This window comes from Aspergillus tanneri, assembly GCF_003426965.1.
Source record: "Aspergillus tanneri strain NIH1004 chromosome Unknown AapTan_1_pilon_pilon_pilon, whole genome shotgun sequence".
Classification (NCBI taxonomy): domain Eukaryota; kingdom Fungi; phylum Ascomycota; class Eurotiomycetes; order Eurotiales; family Aspergillaceae; genus Aspergillus; species Aspergillus tanneri.
Genome location: NW_022984628.1, coordinates 5,317,257 through 5,341,558, shown reverse-complemented (window position 1 = coordinate 5,341,558; position 24,302 = coordinate 5,317,257). Strand labels below are relative to the sequence as shown.

At 46.8% G+C, this 24,302-nt stretch overlaps 9 protein-coding genes across 9 annotated transcripts; 6 read left to right on the top strand and 3 right to left on the bottom strand.

Moving 5' to 3' along the window:
- Window positions 1-1,378: 1,378 nt before the first annotated feature.
- Window positions 1,379-3,902, top strand: ATNIH1004_003734 (uncharacterized protein; the record flags this gene model as incomplete). Its single annotated transcript, XM_033568407.1, has 5 exons — window positions 1,379-1,446; window positions 1,508-1,979; window positions 2,031-3,173; window positions 3,210-3,387; window positions 3,460-3,902. 5 exons carry the CDS (start codon window positions 1,379-1,381, stop codon window positions 3,900-3,902), a joined length of 2,304 nt encoding a protein of 767 aa, XP_033430402.1.
- Window positions 3,903-4,378: 476 nt separating this feature from the next.
- On the top strand, window positions 4,379-5,146 carry ATNIH1004_003733 (GNAT family N-acetyltransferase; the record flags this gene model as incomplete). The annotated part of the gene is made up of 1 exon (XM_033568406.1): window positions 4,379-5,146. One exon carries the CDS (start codon window positions 4,379-4,381, stop codon window positions 5,144-5,146), a length of 768 nt encoding a protein of 255 aa, XP_033430401.1.
- Window positions 5,147-8,813: 3,667 nt separating this feature from the next.
- ATNIH1004_003732 (uncharacterized protein) lies at window positions 8,814-9,502 on the top strand (the record flags this gene model as incomplete). Its single annotated transcript, XM_033568405.1, has 2 exons — window positions 8,814-8,989; window positions 9,094-9,502. 2 exons carry the CDS (start codon window positions 8,814-8,816, stop codon window positions 9,500-9,502), a joined length of 585 nt encoding a protein of 194 aa, XP_033430400.1.
- Window positions 9,503-14,279: 4,777 nt separating this feature from the next.
- Window positions 14,280-15,156, bottom strand: ATNIH1004_003731 (oxidase ustYa family protein; the record flags this gene model as incomplete). Its single annotated transcript, XM_033568404.1, has 5 exons — window positions 14,280-14,515; window positions 14,567-14,681; window positions 14,776-14,867; window positions 14,932-15,060; window positions 15,120-15,156. The coding sequence occupies 5 exons, from the start codon at window positions 15,154-15,156 to the stop codon at window positions 14,280-14,282; spliced, it is 609 nt and encodes a 202-aa protein (XP_033430399.1).
- A 1,260-nt stretch (window positions 15,157-16,416) lies between these two features.
- ATNIH1004_003730 (uncharacterized protein) lies at window positions 16,417-16,926 on the top strand (the record flags this gene model as incomplete). The annotated part of the gene is made up of 1 exon (XM_033568403.1): window positions 16,417-16,926. One exon carries the CDS (start codon window positions 16,417-16,419, stop codon window positions 16,924-16,926), a length of 510 nt encoding a protein of 169 aa, XP_033430398.1.
- A 1,788-nt stretch (window positions 16,927-18,714) lies between these two features.
- On the top strand, window positions 18,715-19,410 carry ATNIH1004_003729 (uncharacterized protein; the record flags this gene model as incomplete). Its single annotated transcript, XM_033568402.1, has 1 exon — window positions 18,715-19,410. The coding sequence occupies one exon, from the start codon at window positions 18,715-18,717 to the stop codon at window positions 19,408-19,410; it is 696 nt and encodes a 231-aa protein (XP_033430397.1).
- Window positions 19,411-19,657: 247 nt separating this feature from the next.
- ATNIH1004_003728 (uncharacterized protein) lies at window positions 19,658-20,425 on the bottom strand (the record flags this gene model as incomplete). The annotated part of the gene is made up of 1 exon (XM_033568401.1): window positions 19,658-20,425. One exon carries the CDS (start codon window positions 20,423-20,425, stop codon window positions 19,658-19,660), a length of 768 nt encoding a protein of 255 aa, XP_033430396.1.
- Window positions 20,426-21,346: 921 nt separating this feature from the next.
- Window positions 21,347-22,062, top strand: ATNIH1004_003727 (uncharacterized protein; the record flags this gene model as incomplete). The annotated part of the gene is made up of 2 exons (XM_033568400.1): window positions 21,347-21,357; window positions 21,429-22,062. The coding sequence occupies 2 exons, from the start codon at window positions 21,347-21,349 to the stop codon at window positions 22,060-22,062; spliced, it is 645 nt and encodes a 214-aa protein (XP_033430395.1).
- A 438-nt stretch (window positions 22,063-22,500) lies between these two features.
- Window positions 22,501-24,045, bottom strand: ATNIH1004_003726 (uncharacterized protein; the record flags this gene model as incomplete). Its single annotated transcript, XM_033568399.1, has 4 exons — window positions 22,501-23,069; window positions 23,123-23,139; window positions 23,195-23,916; window positions 23,980-24,045. The coding sequence occupies 4 exons, from the start codon at window positions 24,043-24,045 to the stop codon at window positions 22,501-22,503; spliced, it is 1,374 nt and encodes a 457-aa protein (XP_033430394.1).
- Window positions 24,046-24,302: the final 257 nt, after the last annotated feature.

Here is a 24,302-nt window from a genome sequence, read left to right as displayed (position 1 = left end):
TACAGTCAGCTTGGGAGTTCGCAACCTTGCAGTGACCGAACGCTGTAGCACCCGAGGTGCATGAGGCGACGGGATCATTATATGATCAAAATTTGTCACTCCCCCGACGTGCTGAAGATCTGAAAATGGAATACTAGTTATAAGTTTAGTCTGGGCCTCTTGAAACGGTGTCGCTATGAAAAGCTTGTCTAAGAGCCTATCAAGTGGACAAGGCAAAGCTGCCAAGGCAGTCTGAGTGGAGATGTAGCTCCTGCCGCCAACAGTACCTAGAGCTTTTTAGGTATCTGTTACCCCACGATGGCTTAAATTTGGGGGAAATGATTGTACGCGAAGCATTGTATCTGCAAATTAAGGCTCGCGGGTCTGAATTTTAGGCTAACAAATATAGGCTGTTATGGAGTGAGAGGTACAGATCCACGAAACTTTTAAGGACATTCTGTAGACTGCAGTGGCATTTTTTCGCCGTTCTCTAAGGCAGACCTGCCGTATTTAAAACCTCTTGCACTCATTTTTCTCCTCACCACCAAAATTCTCGCAAGTTGAGAAAACAACGCGAAGTTTAACCATTTCATCGCATTTTGACCAATTCATCCGATTTTAGTTACCAAATGCGTCAATTTTGGAAGCTATACAAGATCCACATCTCGTAACGCCTCCTAAAAGGGTTAATAACAACAGAAAAAGGAATCGCAGTATACCATATGATTTACGAGCGTAGGCGCATATACGCTAGGGGAAATAGAGTGCCTATCCGATATAAAGAATATAGTAGCCGAGTGTTCGAATCCTAGTCTGATCATCTTCCACTTTCTCTAAAGAAGTAGGCCAAGATGGCAGCCCGAAGAGGAGTGATCCACTAGGCAAGATTCCGCTGGCTAAACTAGAATAGGTACCTGTTGCGAGGTTCAGCGTGTAATCAAAACATATATAATTATACGCCGAGGGGGTGTGTCAGAATAAGCAGATACACTAGTACTACATCCAAATTGTATCAGCGATACCTTTTGTGGTGTGGTGGTATTTGACAGTACTCTGGCTGCAAAGGGCAGAAATGGAGGTTGCCTGGACTGGTGGGTATATCACCAACCGGTGCTCTTTTCTTATATGCTCGAACCCGTTCTGGCGACAGGCTGCTTTAGTTCTATTCGGTGACGGAACGCCTGTCCCCTGTACAGAGTACGGAAAAATCGGACCGATGCTGGCACCATAATGAATATGACAGGGTACAGAAAATTACCTCCTTTATTATACTTGCCCTCACAGTTCGCCCCAGTATGATCGGACAACACGTAGAAAGAGTGGCAGTTTCGAGATTTCCATTGCATCGACAATATCCCCTGCTTTGATCTCGCCTCCTATCAATATCGACCCCGAGACAATGATCGCTGGACCACCTTCCTGTCTCCTGTTATCTCGACGCGCCGCCTCGGGTCTCGCTTCTGGTTGGTGCGTCGGTGCCGCTCTCGTGTCTGTTCGCCTTCTTCTTCGGATTAATCGTCACCACCAGCTGCGGGGTGCCCATCAGCATGCACATTCTCTCTGAAGGCCTTCCCCTCCTAGCGGTGATGGTGGGATTCGAGAAACCTGTTCGTCTCACCCGAGCTTTACTACATGCGTCCACCGAGCCCTTGACCCGCTTCAACCGCTCGTCCGGTAAAACCACCAACTCTGTTTCCCTAATCAGACTGCCTAGCCATCGATCCATTCCCGACAATATCCAGGTGGCCACCCAGCACGAGGGATGGCGAATTGTTCGCGATTATGTTATTGAAATCACCATCCTAGCGGTCGGAGCCGCCTCTCGGGTCCGGGGAGGCCTCCCTCAGTTCTGCTTTGTCGCGGCCTGGATTCTGTTCTTTGATGCCTTGCTCTTATTCACATTGTATATCACTATTATCTGCGGGAAGCTGGAGATTACCCGCATTCGGCACCACATAAATCTCCGCAAGGCTCTAGAGGATGACTGTGTGCCCCGTCAAGTAGCCTAGCAGGGCGCTACCAATGGTGATGGGATGGATGCCAACAGCCAGGAGTGGAGCTTCCGCATCTTTGGGTACAAGATACAGGCAGAGGATGTGTCCAAACTGAAGCTTTATATGATCAGCGGTTTCGTCCTGTTCAATGTACTGCAGTTGTCGTCCCTCTCATTCCGTGTCATGGGAGGGTTGAACGCTGTCCTGCCGCTCTTTAGGACTTCCAGTCTCTTCACCCCTGGTCCCATTAATCCCTTTAAAGTGGCCGCTAATGGCCTCAATGATATCTATGTCACGGCCAGAGTTAGTAGCATTGAGACGGGTGTGACCGTGTTGCCCCCGATCAAGTATGTAATGCAATCACCTGTCGTACCATGTGGAGGCCGACAGGATATTCAGTACATGACGCTGCTCCTGAATGACGTGCTGGGTAGTCATGTCCTTGGTGGCATACTCTCCTCACTGGAAGACCCAGTTGTCTGCAAGGGGGTGATCGTGGCTCTCGGTGTGAGCCTGTTTCTGAACAGCTATCTCATGAACGCCGCGCACAGGAATATTCGCGAAACCAAGAAATCTGCTGAGACCTCAATAGCGATTGCAAAATCTGCCTACAAACCAAGTCTACAGCCCAACCGTCCTATTAGCAAACGGATAATCGAGGAACTGGAGCTTATAGTGAAGGAGAAGAAGGCATCATTACTGGATGATGAAGAGCTGGTCGAACTCTGCCTCCGGGGGAAAATCCCCGGGTACGCTCTAGAGACGACCGTGGCCGACCAGCCCATCATGACTCGACTGGAGGCCTTCACCCATGCTGTTAAGCTCCGTCGTGCTGTGGTGTCTCGCACAAGAGCTACGATGGATGTTGCAAGCGGCCTGGAGAACTCCAAAAACCCCTACCAGGATTTGAACAATGAATTAGTGTACGGAGCCTGCTGTGAGAACGTTATTCGATACCTCTCCTTGCCCGTGGGTGTGGCCGGTCCAATATTAATTGATGGCCAGAGCTACTTCATCCCTATGGCGACCACCGAGGGCGTCCTGGTGGCCAGCAACAACCGCGGCTGCAAGGCGATTGACCCTGGGAATGGAGCGGTAACAGTGATCAACAGCGATGGGATGACCCGTGCCCCCTGCATTGGATTCCCATTCGTGTCTCGTGCAGCAGAGGCAAAGCCATGGCTGGATTCAGAGTACGGGGTAGAAGGTCCTAACCATGGCGTTTAACTCTGCCAGTCGGTTTGCGCGACTCCAAGGTCTGAAAACACCCAAGCTGGTACCTATCTTTATGTCCGGTTTAAGTCGACCACGGGAGACGCGATGGGGATGAACATGATCTCCAAGGGGACCGAGAAGGCATTGCAGGTAATGCGGGATAATGGATTCGACGACATGGCTACCATCTCAATGACGGGTAACTACTTTGTCGACAGGAAGTCGTCCGCTATCAACTGAGTTGACGGGCGGGGCAAGTCTGTGGTGGCAGAGGTCACAATCCCCGGCAATGCAGTGCGCTCCGTGCTTAAGATAGACGTGGAGACTCTTGTAGAGATGGATACGGCCAAGAACCTTACTGGCAGCGCTATAGCTGGGAGTATAGGGTGGTTCAACGCGCATGCCACCAACCTCGTCGCTGCCGTGTTCTTAGCCACCGGCCAGGATCCGGCGCAGAACGTGGAGAGCTCCAGCTGTATCACTATAATGAAGATGTATGCTGCCTCCCTTCTGAGTCTCGTATTAGCCTTTGTTAATGATATCATCAGTGTCAATGGAAATCTACACGTCTCTGTCTTAGTGCCGTCCGTCGAGGTGGGCACTATCGGCGGCGGCACCATCCTCGAAGCGCAATCCGCCATGCTTGACATGCTGGGCATTTGTGGCGCCCATGCTTCGGATCCGGGGACTAATTCCCGTCAGCTGTCCGGATAGTGGCAGCTGCTGTTCTGGCAGGGGAACTGAGTTGCTGTGCAAGCAGGACATCTTGTGAGTGCGCATATGGCGCACAATCGCACTGCGCCAACCGGACGGAAGTAGGCACTCCAGGCTGTTGACCTGACCCTGACAGTTGCAGGGTTTTCTTGTTGCCTTTAGAGTGGGACGTAGAGTATTTAATTATTTGTAGACATCAATGTACAAGAGCCCTATTAGATACTCTAACCAGGATTAGGACAAGAAGGACAGTACATACAGCACTACGTAATGTGGTGCAATGTGACGTATCTCAATGCAGTATTGACATCGGTCTTATTTTCTTTTTCTTTTTTCCAAGTGTCTGAATCGAATATTAATCACCCCGCGCGGGGTGTCGATGACAGACGTAATCCCGGCTATTCAACTTCCCCACCAAGTCTCACATCTTCTCCCTCTATGACTACTACTGGCACAACAACAAGACAACAAGCACAATGGCAGCCACTGAGTTCTCTATCCAACTGGCCTCCCCTCTAGACGCCCCGGTCCTCGGCAAAGTAAGCGGCGATTCTTTCCTCACCGATCGCCATACTCAAATGAAAGGCCTCGGAAAAGATCCATACAATCTGGAGAAATCAATGGCAGCAGACATACCCCGGCAAGCGACATCGCCGAATATTGTCCTCCTAAAAGCAGTGGACAATGTGTCTGGCGAAATTGCAGGCTGGGTATCATGGGGCTTTCGAGGATTCACAAATGAACAAATTGCAGACATACGTCCTGGTGTCGTGATTCCAACGGTAAAAACCGCTCCGGAACCTCCTGCAGAAGGGAAGAAAATACCTGCAACAAATAACCTGGTCAAGGCAGAAACAGACGCCATTGAGGATGATCCAATCAAGCAGCTAGAAACCATGACGGACGCAGATCTAAAAGACTGGATGGACAAACTTATGCCGGACGGCGCCAGGTGTATGTTTGTCATCTCCCTCTGTGTGGCGCCCAAATGGCAGTCGCAAGGAGTAGGATCCGCGCTCTTGCAGTGGGGCACAGACAGAGCAGATGCAGCAGGAGTCTTCATGTGGGTACACTCGTCGGCGGATGCGTGGCGAATGTATGGGAAACATGGATTTGAAACCATTGGCACACTCGATATCGACTTGGATCAGTATGCTCCTGCGCCCTCGTCGGATAATGAGGGGAGGTGGGGGCATTATATGTTTCGGTATATGAAGAGGGTACCTCACGTTAGCCAGGAATAAACTTGTTTTATGGAATACAGACATGGCTTGAAAGGGTGGCGTTGAGCTATATATCAACTGGGCGCAATTGGTAAGCACCAATTTAGATTTATGGGATGTTTACCCTCTGTCGATACTCGAGATGTATTTCATGTCTACGAACTATAAGATATCCTAAAGAGACAATAATTGTAAATTCTCCTTGGAACCATTGAGGGCTATCCCCAGATATATGGATATTCTGATGTATCAGCTGTTGCTGGAACATACATGAACAAACATAATACCTACGCGTTTGAAATACTGAGATTCTGCTGCTTCCTATATTGTGCGGGCTGAGGTGTTGGTAACAGTAAAGATAGAATCCCAGAAGTTTCCCTTCCCTTGCCAAGACTTTCGGGAAGGGAGTCCCCATGGGATGGGAATTTCCCTTCCCAGCGGTCTGCCCACCTCTGACAATTACCTTCAGAGGAGGAAAGGCCTGGAAGCGGCTAAGTATGCATCAAACGTAAAAAATAAGTGCCAATATATACTTCAAAAGGATAAACAAGTGAAATTCAGGAGTAGAGATTACGATGCTTTTGCCCGCCAGATAGGTAACCTCTTTTATGCCGGTCAAGGTGCCTAGAGTAAAGGTCCTGTCCAGGCTTCGCTTCGGCTAAGACGGCACAGATGAGTGGAGGTACCTAACTAGGGTCAATGCAAAACACCGGCGCACTGTGCACCAGTTCTTGATCGTCCAAACATGCTATTGGTGAGGTCACCCTGGGGTGATCGCGGGTGATCAGCATCGTTCGCATCGTTACACACCAGTCCGTATGTATCTGGACGATCTTTTAAGGCAGGAGTATCCTCACTATGACCCTCTTCTAGTCTGCAGTCCTCGTTCGGCCATGACCCTCTCCAAGCCGAAGCCTTTATGTGCCTGCGGGCCTCGTCCGGCAACAGCACGCATCTGGTTCCCCGGGAGCCCTCTCCAAACTGCAACCTTCGCACGTCTGCTGCCCTATGTCGACTATCGTAAGAATTCACAATGCCCCAGTATTCTTTAGTTGCAAGGAGGGTAGCTCGTCTAGTTCCAATTCGACAGAAACTACATAAAATTTCCTCTCCGCAAGAGATTTGGCACAGTCGCGATGGGGATACATAAGCAAGAGGGTCTTGGCAGAGAAGTCACATGTCTCGGTTGGTCTCAAGACCACAGTCCCAAGACAGAACCAGACTTGTGAAGGCGGTTCTATTTCCCTGCGTCCAAGCACGGGCTCACAGCTCCTCAGATACATGCAACGAGACATATATCCTACGGTGTAGGTCGTATTCTGCCTTGTACCTTGCTTATTATGACAATGTTAGTCCTATTATGGCTATCCCGTGTGTTGAAATGAGAGAGTCATGGCCAGGGATAGGGAACAGATATATAAGGCATCCCGCCCGTGTAACAGATAACTCCTTGAGTCAATCAACTTCAATCAATCTGGCTATAACTCTCTCATTTCAACATCCCTCCAAGTATGTGCTTGAGAAAATCGATAACAAATAAGGTTGGTGTTCTTGGTAGGGCAGTCACCTGTCGGGCTAATATCAGACTAGAGGGACTTCCAGTAGGAACCGAGGAACCGACTGCAAAGTAGGGACCGACTGCAGAGTAGAGACCAACTACAAAGTAGAGACCGACTACAGAGTGGGGACCGACTGGAGAGTAGGAACTGTTGTGAATCTACAGTAGGTCAGAGGAATTGATATTGAATAAAGTGAACTAAGCCATTGAATTGGATGAGCGAACTTAGTTAGTATACAGGAATTTGTCTGTGGGAAGACATATAAGCGAGGACCTTGCCGATACTTCGGGTAATCCTTCGGGCCGATCCTATATTCATCACAAGAACCGACTGAAGAGCAGGAACCCAATACAGAGGAGGAACAGACTGGTGACTAGGTACCTACTACAGAGTAGAAATCCGCCACAGGGAAGGAACCTACTAGAGGGTAGGGACCTACTACAGAGTAGGGACCGACTGGATAGTAGGAAACCACGAGAGGGTAGGCACCCACTGGGGAGCAGGCATCTACCTCAGAGTAGGACTCCACTTCAGAGTAGGGACCGACTCCAGAGTAGGAACTCACTAGAGAGTAGGAATCCACTACAGAGTAGGAATCCACCACGCTGTAGGACCAACCGGGAATAGGACCGAACAAAGGCAGATTTTAGATCTTGCCTATTGGTCTGTGGTAATGTAACCTTATATTTTGAAGGAGCTTAGCGAGACGCTAGCGTCGCGTTTGCCAAGTCCGGAGGGTGGCTTAATTAACGGCTTTGTTTAGCGCGTGTTCGGTTATCCGGAATGGCTCAGTGGATTATCCTAATAGTGATTATAAGAAAAGACCATACGGTGTGGGACGGTCCAGAAGTGGAGCTAGTACATTACAAACCCACGGACAGCATTAGCAGTATAGGGAAAGCCTCCTGCAAATATGTGAACATCGGCACATGCTAACTTAAGTATGACTGCGGTGTGGACTGTTAACTATGGCACTACTCCGTACACAGACCAGCCCTACGCCATGTAGGGCAAAGTGGGTATCTATAATAATATTGCAGTTTCGGAGTTTTCTGTAAGGTGTATTGCTCGCACCTCCCCCTAGAAAGCACTAACGCAGTACCATCTGGGTGGAGGATGCATGGATTTAGGCCTTTTATTTTGCCTTGGGTAGGTAGCGATGACAAGTGACATAGACTATGGGAGAATTGTCTCACCAAACCCTGTATCGCAGACTTTTAGCGAACTCGGTCAGGCAAGGATCTCAAACACAGGATGTTGAAGCTTCTTTCCAGCACAGATAATTAAGGTGGGCAGATGAAAATTTGTTATTTACTATAGTAAATTATTGCCTTCTAATCTATTAACCGTACCTGCGAACATACTGCGATATAATAAAATACAGTATTAGTAGTCCGTGATTCAGCAATAGGGACACCTCTCCTCCGTTACGCCATCCCATGTAATTCCAAAACCATCGCACAAGTGGAGTAATCAGTGCGATAAACGGTAAGCTAAAAAGTTAGCTTCAGACATCTTAGAGCATTAATATATAGGACCGCACTTACGTCCGCGGACTTTGTACGATATTCCGAAGAACAGTAACAGTTCGCGAAGGTGTTGGCGAAGAGGAAGGGTGAGAAATTAACGTAGTGGTTTTTTCATTGGTGCCCATTTCAAGCCATCCGACAGTAGAACATATTAGCACCGCTCGAAGAAAGGAAGAATAGGCTGTGTGGAACAGTTGCTCTCAGGAATCAATGGTAGATAAATAGAAGACCACCGGCTACGTGAGGTATTTATGTACGAAGACTAACACTAACCCCCACCCCCCTTCCTTTCGGCTAGCGTTGCAAAGGTTCGTAGGAAGCTATCCACTATCAACTGTTCCTGTGTTTTGATTATTCTGATTCTCGACTCCACATGGAGACAGGGATTTTACTTACTAAAAGCACCAGTAGTTCAATAGTCCATTCTTTTGTGGATAGCCATTATATTATGTCTCACGTGCAAATCGTATAATCAAAGTCGGGTACGCTCTACAGAGTAACGTCCAACGCTAAATATCGACATACAGCTATAAATATTGAGTAGCGAACCCCCCCAAAAAATAATCTCTTTAGTCGCAACAACCGTCCTAAAGCATCAGCATGAAGTTCTCAATCTTTCTTCTCTTTCTTCTGGCTACAAGTCAAGTTACTTTAGCGGCATCTACTACTACAGTGGATGTTACTGAACTTCCTTCAGATATCAGTCTTGAGATCCGATCTCCTAATCCGGCTGACGAGCCCCCTGGCGATTCTAGAGCAGAGGGATACCAGGGTCTGTGAGATAATCAAACAATTCGTTTTATTAGTACTAGCAAATTTACGTAAGGCGCATGCTCTCCCCTTGATCCCCGATAATTTTTAAGAGACTAATAATTTCTAGGGTTGTCTATATCATAATGGGCTCGCGTCTTGCTCGACAAGTCTGTGAATATACCGGTGGCAGTAGATGTGAGGAACTATCTTATATTATTTCAGACGGTCTACTCTTGGCCTATGTTGCTGCCGCCCACTACTCTGGATCTGTTCCCGAAGGTCTACCGGGTAAGCGTCACGTCGATGTTTCCCAGGACTATTTCCGGCTGTGGGAGACTATGCTGTCCAGTAGTGATAATATCTCCTACGAAAATCTCGCTCCTCTCTCGATTTCCTCGGATACTGCTCCCTTGGCTAGACGCCAGGGCGAGCCTTTACCAATCCACAGATTCCAGATTACTGGTTTCGCCCTTGAGGACTCGCCGAAGTACGATATCATCGCCAATCACTATAAAAACGGCGACACCGTTCTTTAACTGCCCCTTGCAGGAGGGGATTCTGGTGCGAATAGCACTGGAGGATTTGGTTTGAAAAAGCGATTTGACAAACCTGGGTTCAAGATCTCGTTCACTACCAGGGAGAGATCGAAGCTCACCCAAGCCCATTAAAAGTCTATGGCACTGGCGGGGGCTGCTACATGGGCTGTCTATGCGGACAACGCCAAGCACAAGATGGATAACCTTATTAGTTTTGCTAAGACTGGACATGCGGCTAACTTTTACTACCGGATTATTCCGGAGATAAGAGGATTCGGAACTAATTACGAGACTGTTAATGTTTGCGGTGGAATGGCATCATACTTGTAAAAAAACACGGCAAATGGTGAGATCTATGTCGGGGGCACGAACTGATATTCCTTGTTCATGCATCGATCACTCGCAACGATGACCACTGAGGAAGGGATATGTGGAGGAAACCGTGACAATATATAAAAAAAAGAAATAAAGGTCGAGTCATCAAAAACAAAAGCTGTTGAGGCCAGTGTGGGTATCGTGTCTAATTCCTTAGAAAGGTTGTCGCTTTGATTTCCAATTAATCTAATATTTACCTTGTATATAAATCTTCATGTTTGGAGATATAAATAAAAATCACAACATTGATAAATGCATTTCTAAGCGAAGACCGCGCGAAATAATCCTAACAGTAAATACAAATACATATAACGTTGATCCTTATCACCAAAAACAACCCGTCGCCCATCAGTCGGTCCGCTCACAGAAGATCAGCATTGATACTGTAAATTGCGATCCAGCAGGGAACCTGTTGGTATCACCAGCTAGGGTACTGCGTACACAGTTAAGTGGACAGCATGTATGCTTGAAAAAGCAAAAGTTAATTAATTTATATAGATAGATGTTCTTTCTCAGTCTAGTTGGAAAACACCCCTGGATCACGCGCCGGCCTCGGCGGTTACAACACCGGAGCCGCAGCCCAACGCAAGAATGCGTACACCAAGCAAGGGATGTTATCCATCAGTGGCTAGCAGTATGTCACCACTAGTTTGTTCTGACAGGGGGGATATATCCCGACAGAACCAGTTGCTAAAGGCTGGAGCAACTGTTCACATCATCTGCACGTCCTAGATAATAAGAAAGTGGAAGCTAAAATACTTACACTTATTCCACAGATAAATAACTGGCTGGATGGGACGCTTCCTCTACCAAGGGAGAGTAAGATACGACCAGATGGCACGGGCGTCGTCATCCCAAAAAATGGGATTGATGTGCACCTTATTCCTGTCCGGGATCTACTATACAAAGGCGTAAGGCTGTGGTCGTTTGACTAGTAATGGAATTCCACTAATTGTATTAACTAGATTGGAACATTCACCCTCCTCCGCACGTATAAAACAACCTTCACTCCCCTGAACTTCTCCCAGGCTGTCTACACTGCGCTTCGTGTAGATGGACCCGGCTTGATCGGTAGTACGCACGTCACCCTTGGCAAGTCTATTTGGGTTACTGGCCGAACCACCCTATCTGCCGGCCTTATCCTCTTGATAAGCGAATTATCAGAGATAGTTGTTGGGCAGGACATTCAAACTGAAAGTATACGTCAATCAGCGCTTGGTCCAGCGTATAGTACCCATATTACGATATAGAAACAGAAAGGCATTGGTGTATAAGACCAAGGCAAGGAGAGCATTGTTTATAAATCTGTCTCACAGGGTACATTGCAGATGAGCATCTCTTACCCCCATCGTCCTGTGCCTAGTGTGAAATGGAGTAAAATAGTGTAAATATGTGCACTGACGGTTAAAAAAATTTAACTATGGATTATAATCACGCATTTGCAACTTAGTATTATTTTCGTTTTTTTGCCGACCTGTATGGGTACATGCAAGGTATAGTATCCAGCAAAAGAAATGAAGTTGTAAAGTTATTAAAAATGAAATAGGATATTATACACTCATAGGAAAAGTATAGTAAAAGAATATCTAGACGCTTGATTTTTATTATTATAAAGTGACGCTTACATACTGTAGTATACTGCACTGAGATTGCTCTCCATCTACTGAGAAAATCTGAAAAAGTATAAACCAAATCCACGCTCAAGAAAACCCACAAGTCTCTTGAAGTTGGCTTTAAAATCCCCTAGCGTCAATGCCTGCTCTGAAAATAGAATGTATCGGCCCCAAAGAATCTCGCACAGTTGCTTAATATTCCCTGTTGGTCGAGAGAAAAATTTCAGAAGTTCTCGAGGAGGCAGGGCCGCTGTCGAAAAGTTATGAAGTGACGCGTCAAAGTGCCAAGTAAGGAGAGACAGCATAAGAAGCCCATCATACGAAAGTTTTTCCAGAAAAAATTCAGCGTACTCATGGAGGAGTTTGTTCTCTGACAGGCGACTTATGTCCACACTGCGGAATCTGCTTTTCCGGAGAGCCTGGCAAATATCCACGAGGGATTTGGCTTCGGGGCTGAGATTAAGCCGAAGGCTCGTACTCTCACAAGCCACTATTCCCAGTCCTCGTACCTGTAAACCATTTAACGCCAACTGGGCTGGAAGGCGAATAATAGACTCGTGCAGGGGGGCCTTGAACAGTAGAATTTAGCAAAATTGTAAAAAACGTATGGACATTTGACGAACCATGGTAGGCTTCCTATTAAATATCTGTTCAAAGTGTAGCTGTTGCCTGAAGGAAAATATATCAAAAGATAAGCAAGGATAAATGCAATATCGAAACAGGGCACTGAAGGCTGTTTTATAGACAGAACACTCACCTTACCATCCAATAATAGGTCAGACAAAGGTGCCTTCCCCCTAGTGCCGTTAACTATAGAATGACCCAAAGTTTATTAGCCGTATTAAAAATACTCCCGTGCTATATAGTGGTCGTCCCATCACGCGCAGTAGCATTTTAATTGGACCCACTTCCAACATATTTTGATGTATTGAATATCTATGTATCAAAATAAAACCAAGGCCGTATAGAAGCCCTGTGGGAAAGCGGGGAAGTTAATCCCTACATCCCCCTATCTCTCCCGACACCATGTAGCAACAGTGGGATGCATGAATATTGGCAACCCCAAAGGGAAAGGATGAATAGTCATGGTTTGTTCCCTGGCTAGATGCTCTTACAAGAAGGGATCTAGTAAGGTCAAATTTCCCAAGTTTAATCGACCTAGTAACTACAGGTGTTATATACATACCCACCAGTCATATTATGGAAGCTCGTTGTAAAACAAGTTCCGAATTTGTATTTACTTTCTAGTCAATCAAATTGGTAAGGCACACTCGGGACTTTTACTGAGGCGCTGTTGAACAAACTGACCCCCATACGACACCCAATCAATATCCGAGAGAGGGAGAGGAGAGAGTTAAGGATAATGAATCTCATTCTCCCTGCCCCACGCGATGATACTATCGTAATCCCGACAAGTCCTCGGAAGACTGTAATTCGGCCGCAGCATTGTTGAGCCCTCAATTGGATACCCCCAAGAAATAATATTCGTGTCAGCATGACACATGAGCGCCTGGCGCACGATATCCGCGCAATGATCTGTATCTCCTTAGCATAGCTCTTTCAGGATATCCACAATCGTGAGTAGTAATCCAAGCGGTACGTAGATGAGTGGGAGACAGGTAGAGAAGAGAGAAGTACCCAAATGCTCGTGTATCTTCTCCTCCGACTCCTCTCCGTAAAAGACAGGTTCCCGGGGAGCGAAGTATTCCATTCTAGTTGCTTCCCAGAGGATTCTCTGCTCCCAGTACCACATCATCAATAGGGCTGACCCATAACTAAAACTGGGGGCAAATACTCACCACGCAGTGGAGTTGGTGAAAAACAGCCAAGTTAGCTAGGTATCCTCCACCTCTGGACTTGGACAATTTGACGGAGGAGTCAGGCGCACCAATGGCGGATAATTCGCTCTTAGTCATTCGAAAAAATTCAACTACGTATAACTATGTTACTATACACGATGGTATATTGGGCGGTATTTCCAGTAGTGCTAGAGGTATGGACTCGTACCTCTCATGACTTCATCCCACGCTGCTTGGCCTTCGGAGGAGGCCGAGCGAAAAGGTGAGTTTACTTCGTCTGTGAAATGGTGGGTGATGTACTTGTTGTTGATGTGGCGGTCGAAGTATGCTAGTATTTGCTTGAGGGTTAAAAAGACTCTCGGAGCTTGGAAACGATTGCGAGACGAGCTGAGAGGATGCATACTTAAGGTTCAATAGTGCAACTTGTGGTAGCGTTCAATCGGATGGAGATATCAACGAGGAGCAAGATGCAGGCGCAGATGAATGGGATTGAAAGCAGGAGTGGCCGTCTCAGGAGGCGAATTGAAGACTCTCTGTAGTCTGGATGTGCTAGTAAGGATTCATTCTCTTGAGTCTGGTCACTTTCGGACTGGACCTTTTCCAGCTGGCTAGACATGATGTGCTGAGCTCCGAGGCAATAATAGAAAATATGAGCACTGCAGGTTTTTGAGGAACGAGAAAATTTAAACCGAACGAATGAGGAGATGGGCAGATATATAGCAGCCTGGATATGTCTACGTCATTAGTGTCTGAGCTATAACGCAAGATAAATGTAGACTTTAATATTTCATAGACTGGTGCACCGGTATGTTCTCCCCAGCGAGCAGAAACAATGGAATCAGGCTTCTGTTTCTACGTTTTCCCTACTTAGGTGATCAGCCTGAAAAGCATACGGATCACTATTGTTAAAGGAGAATCTCTAAGCCGTCCTCAATAACGTCGGAACATGGTAGTAAAAATAACTATCTGATGCACCAAAATCAATTCCTGCTACGGCAAAGTAGGAAAGATCCTCGAATCGAGCGGAATCGGCAGGTCACTCCCGTCCGGGGGGGTTGGGATCTCGTGCTCGTGAATCCACTTCTCTACACTCTTCAGGTCGCGACACTTGTGCCAGGTGTTGAAGTTGGCAAATGGATCTGGAGTTTGGGTCACCCACTCGTGAGGGATTATACCGACGTCGGCATTGCACATAATATTCTGGCGTAAGATCTCAACGCAGTGCTCTGTCAAATATTAGCGCTGTAACTGCCCATTGGCTTTGTTCGATTTCATACGTAGATGCATCTTGACTGTGAACGGTCTATCAGTGAAAACAGGAGCCCTTTGCTCGGGGAACTCAGGGTTATTATAGTAGTCCTGGTGCATAGCTTGCCGCATCATGTTCAGGCACTGGAGGTGTCAGCCCACGGTATGATACTCCGTTGCCACTTAAGCAAAGCTACTCACATGCAGCTGGTGGCTAATCTCTAAGAAGCCAATGTACCCTCCCCCCATACTCAGGGGTGAGTCGCGCTGCGTCTGGATCTGCGCCGGGCAGCTTTAGGAACTCCTCAGGGGGGATACTTGCGTATTTGACTGGCGCCACTTGCATTAGCCATCCTGTACCTTTCGGACGGAGAAATTCCATGATGTCACCTACCATATCCCCATTTGTCCCATACCGCATCCAGTTCAGGACTCGGGTCCCCAGTAAACTCGGAGGGATATCCCAGAGTCCCGTTGAACTGAACTAACTCCAATTCAGGGTTGATTTCTTTCAATACCGGTGCTGTTGTTACCGGTTGTCAGTGGCTGGTGCAGTTTGCTCAGGATCGTCCAAAAACATACAGTACGCAGAAGTGTGGTACAGACAGAGTTCGTCCATATTCGGACGTAGCTTCAGACCAAAGAGTACGGCCAGAATATGAGTTCCAATAAGGCCACACACTACAACACCAAGAAGAACCCTGGTGTTCTTAGCTCTCTGAAGCCAACGTTTCCGGGACAATATTGGGCTGCCATTGAGCAAGCCGTCAGTGGAACGGGACTCTTCATCTAGTGAATCCAAACTCTCTGTCTTTTCCACCCCCTATTTTTGAGTATGACTGGCCGTCAATCTCAAACATAATAGAAATGATTGTATGTATGGTGATAAGTGAACAAGGTGGGATATCTGGCTCTAGCTAACACCTCAGTCTCACGTCCTATGCACAGGTTATATCCGAGAAAGCTACCAAAGACTCGAAAAAATAATGGGTGTCAGCATCTGAACACAGGACCCTCATCTTGATCTGCATGCCTTTCGCGAGCCATGATAGCCCCAACACATCCAAGAACGGGAAGTCTCCGGACGTTACATCCTGGATGCACGTCGCAGTTGAGGCATTGAAATGAGGGGTATATCGGGGATTGTTCTCTTGCCTGAGCTCCGGTTGGATTCTGAAAATCTGAAGGATTCTGTTACAGTAGTGGTTGACATATGAGCAAACCGGATTTCACGGAATAGACGCTTGCATCAGCTGTGGGGCTGAAAATTATATCCATGGCACTTGGGATTCATTGTAATATGAATGCAAATGCATGCTGGTTTGTATGATCTTCGTCATCAGGATATAGATAAGAACAGCCTGTATTGTTTTGATATGTCATGGTATTATGTGTGTATTATGCACTAGGTATTTACCAATGCGTCTTTTTCAATTTATTCGATTTTTGAGTGTAACTATCTCCGAAAGATGTGAAGTTTACGTTGTACACCACTACCTTCTCGCGCTCAAGTCAAGGACTATTATGCGGGCCAGCTCTATCGTTGTGAGGAGCATGATCCAATAAGAAAAATACCTCAATGGCCCCGGACAGCACTGGGTTGACAAGGAGATGGGGCAAGAACATGAAAAGGATCCAGATGGATAGTCTGGGAAGACCCCGAGTTAGGGACACATAACAGGTTGCCTTGACAGAACAGAATTCGTCTGCCAAGATTTGTCAGGCCTGGTCTAAGGGCATCTTCGATAGCCTGGTATATATACGAGTTTTTGTCGGTCTGGTCATCATAGTACCGTTCCTCTGATAACTTCGATATCTTGACCATTATATTATTATCATCAAGCCCAGTCTCTTCTCTCAGAGCACGTCTCCATTCAAAATGATTAGTATGCGTTATTTTACTGTCTCCATTCTCTTCGCCTTTGGGTTTGCGGCCCCAATTGCCCATGAAGGCTCTCATGACTCAATTATATCCAGATCTCCCACAAACATCTACCCTGGCATTGGTCTTGCTGGAGATGACCTTGAGAAGCGCACAAATATCTATCCTGGTATTGGTCTTGCTGGCGATGATCATGAGAAGCGCACCAATATCTATCCCGGCATTGGTCTTGCTGGCGATGACCTTGAGAAACGCACCAATATTTACCCAGGGATTGGTCTTGCGGGTGATGATCTTGACAAGCGCACCAATATTTACCCAGGGATTGGGCTTGCGGGTGATGATCTTGAGAAACGTACCAATATCTATCCCGGCATTGGTCTTGCGGGTGATGACCTTGAGAAGCGCACCAATATTTACCCAGGGATTGGGCTTGCTGGCGATGATCATGAGAAGCGTACCAATATCTACCCTGGTATTGGCCTTGCCGGAGATGCCGACAACTAAAGACGTTCCCTTACCAGTGGTCGTGCCATGCTAGAGAATATCGAAGGATGTATTGCTTGCGTCTCCTGTGATCTGGATAGCTGGAAATGTGAATTGAATGGTACTGCGAGTATGGAATCTGGGTTTTGGGAGGGTACTCCTCATGTTGACGATTTATATGGGAGGAGATTGAAGAGACAACTGCGAATTTGTCTTTACTCTCCTTCATGGTCAATGTTGATAGCCGTGAAGTACTATGTTAGTCAGAGTATCAGACTTTATGAGATTAACTGCTGCTTGTCCAACTCCACTACCCATAGAAAAAGCTATATTCTAATACCTCCTACAAAGATCCTATCTAGCTGAATAATGAGTGACCTACGTATTGCAATGCCACTACCTTCCTTGTTCGTATTCACTAACGAATCTTTGAATGAACTTTCATAGATCCCCGAATATTATGATTCTTAACTTATTTCCCCGCGTCCGCGGCCTGAGAAGACTTGCCACACAGTTCTCTCCCGGGTCTGATTTCTTTTGTCGACATCATCTTTCTGACTGCAACCGATTATGATCTGGCACAACAGTCAAGAATGAATCTACTAGATGTCCGTTTTCCGACTTACAGCTCTCCTGCAGTTTAGTCGCGAGGTTAGGTGCCCAAATTGCCAGACTCAAAAATCCTTGGGTCGAAACCCAGTTTCTCGTCAACATTTCCTGAAGTGGTATACAGACGTACGATGGAGCATTATCCTGCAGGAGCGAGAATGAGGGGCAGCGGGGTTACTCCGTGTGAACCTCGAGCCTTTCCCGCTTCACTCGGGTTTGTGGAGCATAATCGAGCTTACATCAAGTAGTGTGCACCTGCACTTGTTCTGGCATTTTGGCTTGATGGTCTTCACTGGAAGGAATGAAATCCACATACTAGGATCTACGATTCTTAGTCTCTCTTGGCGAAAATGCTTTGCCTTTTTTTTTTTTTTTTTACCTGTAACTATGAGCCATAAGCTTAATCATCGCATGCCACTATTGGATCATTTCTATCCTCTTCTTCCAGACTAGCTGTGATGATATGTCCGATTCCTTGCGACTTAGCCTGCAGTAAGAACTCATTAGGGCAAAGCCGTGCAGTTCGATGCGATTGCCAAGCTAAGCTGCTAAGCTGCAGGGCTGAAGAGGGGTAATCAAGGCGATCCAGGGTGCTTCTCGTCTCTTAGCTGCGAGTCTAGCCGTTGGATGAATAGCAAACCTTCTACCCCACCTACCAATAATGGAGTATCCCTGCTGCTTCAAGATGCGAAGATAGCACGGGGATTATGCCCTGTTCCCTACAACTGCATAAAAATACTGAAATTTATAATACATACATACAGTACCGTACGAGGTATTACACAGTTTACAGTGTATACATCCTGTATACAAAGAGTATCCGAAAACAAAATCCCATGCCCTACAGGCGAGGGGGCTGATCCAGGCTCCGCTGCTGTGAGTCCTTGAGCAAAAATGACTTTGTACGTTGGACTTGACAGGGGAAAGACAAGGAGCCGGGAATGTGTAGTCTCCAAGCAGACCCCAGTCCGGGAAAGAAGTGTCACCAGTCCGAAGGTTTGCTCCTCCTCCTTTTCCGTAGAGTATGATCCTGAACGAAGGGAATCCACTGTTAGCCTTCGCCTGACTCTTCTGGTCCTTTGTTTCTACCTGTACAAAGCAAAAAGAAAAGAATGGTCTTCCAACCCTTCTTGGTACGTCTAAGTCTAGGTATACCGGCATATGGAATTGCTGACTCGAAGAATTTCACGTCTCGCAAAGATGATTGTCTCCCTATTCTTCCCAAAAAGGTATCGAACACAGTACTCCAAACAGGAGAAAACGGGGTACCAGATTCTTTCTGAGATGGAAGAAGAAGCTCACTACCTCCCGCCTCAAGCTCATTCACATTCCGTCTCCAGGAGAAAAATAGTAACCATCGGGGCATTGGTACTATTTCCATTCTTGTTAGGAGCCGAACTTATCTTGCTTTTGGCTCCTCCTCGCTATCCTTGGTTCACACAGCAGGATTGCAACTGTGGGAGCTCCATCAAAGAGGCGCTGGAGAAAGGCTGCAAATATGATCCGATGGCAACCTCGTGGCTTCCATCTATATGCCGTGACGATGAGTTAATCGACGAATTTAATCACGCAGGTCCTGGCCAGGATGGGGCATGGGCATATTATACGGACCAGAGTGGCAACCGAACGATGACTCTGGAGGAGGTAGCGCAGCTGGCGGAGAAGAAGGGCGATGAGGCAGCGTTCTGGACGACTCATGAATGGCACCTCGCACACTGCCTGTTTTACTGGAAGAAGGAATCGCGCGCGCGCAAGTCTGGGAAGGTGATGATTGAGAAGAGCTTTGAGGGGGAATACCATGTTAAACATTGCGCCGAGGTCTTTCAAAGCTGTCGACCTCTACAGGAGATCAACACACGGTCTTCGGCGGGCCTTAACTCAGATATAATGACATAGGAATGTTGCCTGATCTATATAATTGGCAACCACGCTAGATGTACATGCTGAGTTATTGTATATTCAGAGTTTTCAGGAATGTCTACAATGTGTTCGACCATCACATTTCTAGCCACTTTCGTGTATGAATACCAAGCCAAGGCCAGAATTAACCTGGAAAAAGAACAAAAATTGACCTAGAAGGAATTATATCCATGATACAGATGAAAACACAAATTACACCTCGCCATTAGTCCCAACCCCTATGTCAGCAGTCTGGATATGCAATCTTAACCGGAGTCATAACCAACTCGAACGGAGTCTCCCTCTCCTCCATAAACTCGTACACTGTATCCGCGCAATGCGAAATATGATGAAATGCCCTCAGTGTAGAATCCATTCTTCTCCCACTCTCCACTGCCCGTGCCATCATCTTCCACGTATACATGCAATGTGCGATATGATACCGACGACTGGCCCAAGCGATATGGCGTTGCTCGCTCAGCTCCTCATACCCGCTTATAGGCACCATTTCATCCCCTGTCGGCCACCAGTGGCCTTGACGGTATACGAATGCCGAAGTATTTCGATAAAACTGCCAGGGAGCGTCACTGATTGCTACTGCATGCAGCTCATCATCGCTACATTCTCGGGGCAGCCAGGCAGCTCTAAGGACATCGAATTTGCATCCTGCCGCCCGAGCTTCATGCGCTGCTTGTCCACATGGTCTTTTGCGCATCGGTTGATACGCTGGTGGTGAATTGATGGATGAATTGTGTGATATCAATGGAGATATTTTGTTCTCAAATTCCATCTGCCGTACTAGTGTGATTATGCTGATTGCGAGAATTGTTAAAACCATGCATCCCAGTACGGTGGCAGTTGCCAGCTTACTGAGGCTAGGTCTAGTAGTTGTCTTAGTTGAGTACGGACATCGTTCTGACCTGGCATCGGATGACGCGTCCTCCTCAATATCTGGCAAGGTATCATGCCAATTGAGGAATTTGTATCTCGGGTCGGCCCACTGAGATGCCATGAATAAGTGGCCAAAAGTAGTGGCGGTATATGAAAGACAAAAGAGTAAAAATTGATCGTAATGCTCGAGTGCGATACTTTCCGGGGAAGTAGTATAGAAGCATAGAAGAGATACACAGCATAGTGAATATGCCAACACTTAGCCCTCAGCAATCTACTTTCTGGCTTCCTGCTCAGCGGCTTGGACCGGGGCCCCCTTTGCGAACACAATTGCGCAGATTTCACTGAAACATTTCACAACCATTGTTCACCGAGAGAATCCCGGGGATCGATGAAGTTGACCCCAGAAGTGGAATTGCTGATGCCCGAAGGAGTAATACCATGCAGATCAAACTGTCCATGTGAGATATTATTGTGCGGAGTAAAAGTGATTTACTGGTGACACGCATTGGTTGTGGCATCTTAATGGGCACGTTTCAGGCGGATTTCCGCAGTTCTGTCGTGAAACTATTGGAGACAAGCTCGAAGGATTAAGATAGGGTATGCGGCATCATGTACCAGTATAATTAATTACCGATGATAATTAAAATACAAGCGTCACTGTCTTCACATTAAATACCAGACTAGACTATGTAGGCTACATACACGTAAGGTCAAACACCGGCGGGATCTAAGACCCGGCTGCAGATCCGGCGCAGGATTCAAGTCATCAACCCCGATCTAGACTCTTCGCAATATACCAAATGAGATAAGGCCGATATCAGGCTGCACCCATGCAAGTCGTCAGCACTTCCCCTCATCCATAGCAGGCCAATCTTTGTCTTTTCATTTTTTTGCTCGGGCTTTTCCACTCTCTGAGCTACCGCCTAGACCAAGCAATATATGAGAGCTTCAAATATTTCCAGCAGAGCATAGGAGTCAAATATCGTGCTCTAATTCTATCCTACATTAATTATCTGTGGTTTTATTATTGGCTGTCAAAATGAATTTCCAGTACAAAGAATGGTATCCAGCCCGTTTTCTGTTCGCCTACTCTACTCGTCCGACTAACCGAATCTTCGCAGTCCACACGACGAGCGTGACACCTCAAGTGAGAGCCTCCTCCGGGACGCCTCCGATCTCGACCATGAAACACCTCTTCCTCGACGCCAGCGATGGAAGATCTTCCTCCACCGGTTCAAAACAATCCTCTACATCACTCTCGCGATCTATGGCGTCATCAGCCTCCTCCTTCAAACTGTTAGGTACATTCAATCTCAGCAGCCCATCAATTGCGAGTGCGGTAGCTCTACAACCGAAGCAGTCAGCAAAGGTTGCAAATACGACACCATGTCCGCCGCCTGGCTCCCGGCAGCCTGCCGGGACGATGAGCTTAGTGCCGAATTTGACAGAATGGGCCCCGGGCCCAACGGCAAATGGTACTACTGGGCAGACGAGAACAGGACACAAGAATTGACTATGAAGGAGCTTTCCTTGCTACCAGACAGTAATCTTCCATTCTTTACGACCTGGGACTGGCACGTTGCTCATTGTACTTATCGCTGGCGGAAGCAATTGCGTCCTGGGTTCTTGTTTAGTAAGATGAATATAGAGGCTGCGTATGGCCATGTTACGCACTGTGAAGAGGTCATGAGAGTGCATGATAGGGAGCAGACTATTATGTCTGGAGTGGGGTTAAATGGGTCTACCTATTCTTGAGACGATTTTTTCCTTTTTTAGCCCTTTGGATGGGAATGCTATGGCTATTCCTAGCTGGCGAACAGTGCCTTCTCTTATTTGAGGGGATATATGGGATTCAAATTTGATACTTGAAACTTATAAAGTTATTGTTTCCATTTCCTTAAACATTAATGGAGATTGTTCTGATACGCTTGTCCTGGTAGACTTAAGAGCTTGCCGCGCTTGTGTAAACACTATGTAGTTTCCCAGAAGTATCCTTACCACTTTAGATCTCTAGCAGAGTTTTATATAACCTCTAAAAACAATTCCGTTGCGGGTAAGTAAATACATGAACTCCCTAAATGTAAGGATGTCAAAACAGACTCAGGATTCCCTTGACTTTCTCTTCGGTATCCGAAGGAACACACGGTGTATAGACGACCATTTATATAATACGGCATAACATGGATTTATTTCTTATAACATGAATGCAGCCCCCAGTGCAGCACAGCCGCCCAATCTCAGCACCCATACCGTACTATCCTCAACACCTAGCAGATAACACAGCCAAAACACGCCGCTACTTATAGCGGCCGCAATTATTTGGGGTGCAGAAATTGCAACATTGTGGATGCTCATGATTGTCCCGGCCTGTTGTTCACGGAGACGATGCAAGCTTTCCGGGTCCTCTTGGGCTTCGAAATTCCTCCTTGCTGCAAGCTCAGTTCCGATCAGGCTGTATGGTGCAATTGAGGATATCGACCACGGGATCCCAACAAGAGCCACTAGGATAGTGGCTTGGACCCAGTTTCTTATCATTGTCGTGCTGAGCATTGCAGCAGCAAAGAATATGTGACCAAAACGCCACATTCTTGTTGTCTCCGCGAAGCGTTGGTTCCTGGCGGGTTTTTCGGTCTCAGATTCGGTTTTTGAGCAAAGGAGAATGGAAATTATAAGTGACGAGATAAGACTTGTGATGGCAAATAGAAGACCAGTTAAAGAACCTATCTTAATGCCTGAGTCAGTGTTTACTGTACCTCCGGTGTCTAGATAATAATTAGTAGACTATTCAGTGGTACAAGGGAACAATGCATAGTACAAAGCTCATTAACATATCTAGACAGGAGATAGGTTAGTATAGAAACTTGAACATGCACCCACCTATACTCACAGTGTCTGGTAATAAAGAAATGTAAACCAGGCAAGCCATGCTAGAACCTGCACACGGCATACTTTGCTAATCAGATACGGCAGCCTCTGAACCTCCTGGAATACGTGTTTCAGTGGGCTTAAAGCGTGTTCGGTGGGGCATGGCTCGATGGTAAGAAGTGTGTTGTATTCAGTGGTGAACAGGCATGTCACCACCGTTGTCAATGTGAGCAAAATAGACGCCAAAATACATAACATTTGGAATTCAGTCATGGCTAACCATGAAAGGAGGCTTATGGCTGGGCCAGTGCCCATACAATACCCAATAATATTACCACCAGCAATCATATAGCTGGTCCAGACATTGACTTGAATCTGCTCATGGGCAGAGTGAGTCTCCACCACTAGAGCCCTCAGGCCGTTCTGTACCGGCTGAACAGAGATATTTAAGGTATATACCAAGAGTACCGCAAGGAGCTTGACTATCCATCGGGAGCTTGTAGGTTCCAGTTGGAACCACCCCTCCAAGTATATGTGGGCGTCCACTAAGCTTGCAAAGAGATTGATTGACAGAGAAACCCCGACGACACCAAAAAAGATGAATGGACGACGTCGTCCCCAAGAGCAGCGATATGTGTCACTAAGCCCTCCTATATACGGCTGAACGACAACACCGCACAATGGCCCAGCCATCAGAGTCAGGGCACTGGAAGACTTGCTGAAGCCAAGGCTGAGGAGATGGGCCTGCGGAAGTTATAAGCTCAGTTGATAACCAGATCTAGCAGCCACTATTTTGGGATCACGCACTGTTCCATGGGCAAAGTAGACAGCCCATATGACCTGAAGACTAGCAATGCCGGTCAGGACGAACATGCGTAGGCACAGCCAGTACAGAAGTCAGGAAACTTCTTACCCAGCGAAGCTACAGGTTGAGCCTAACAAGCTATATGCAGACAGAGGCATTCTCGCTACTGGTCAACCCGTTTGTATGAGTTCTATTATTGATTTGGAATCGGTAACTGTTCAAGGCGTTCAAGACAACATGCCATGAAATTGAGATCAATGAGAGATAGAAATGGAGTTCATATCTCTTAGTAACAGCACTGACCAACTATGTTTAAGTTCATCAT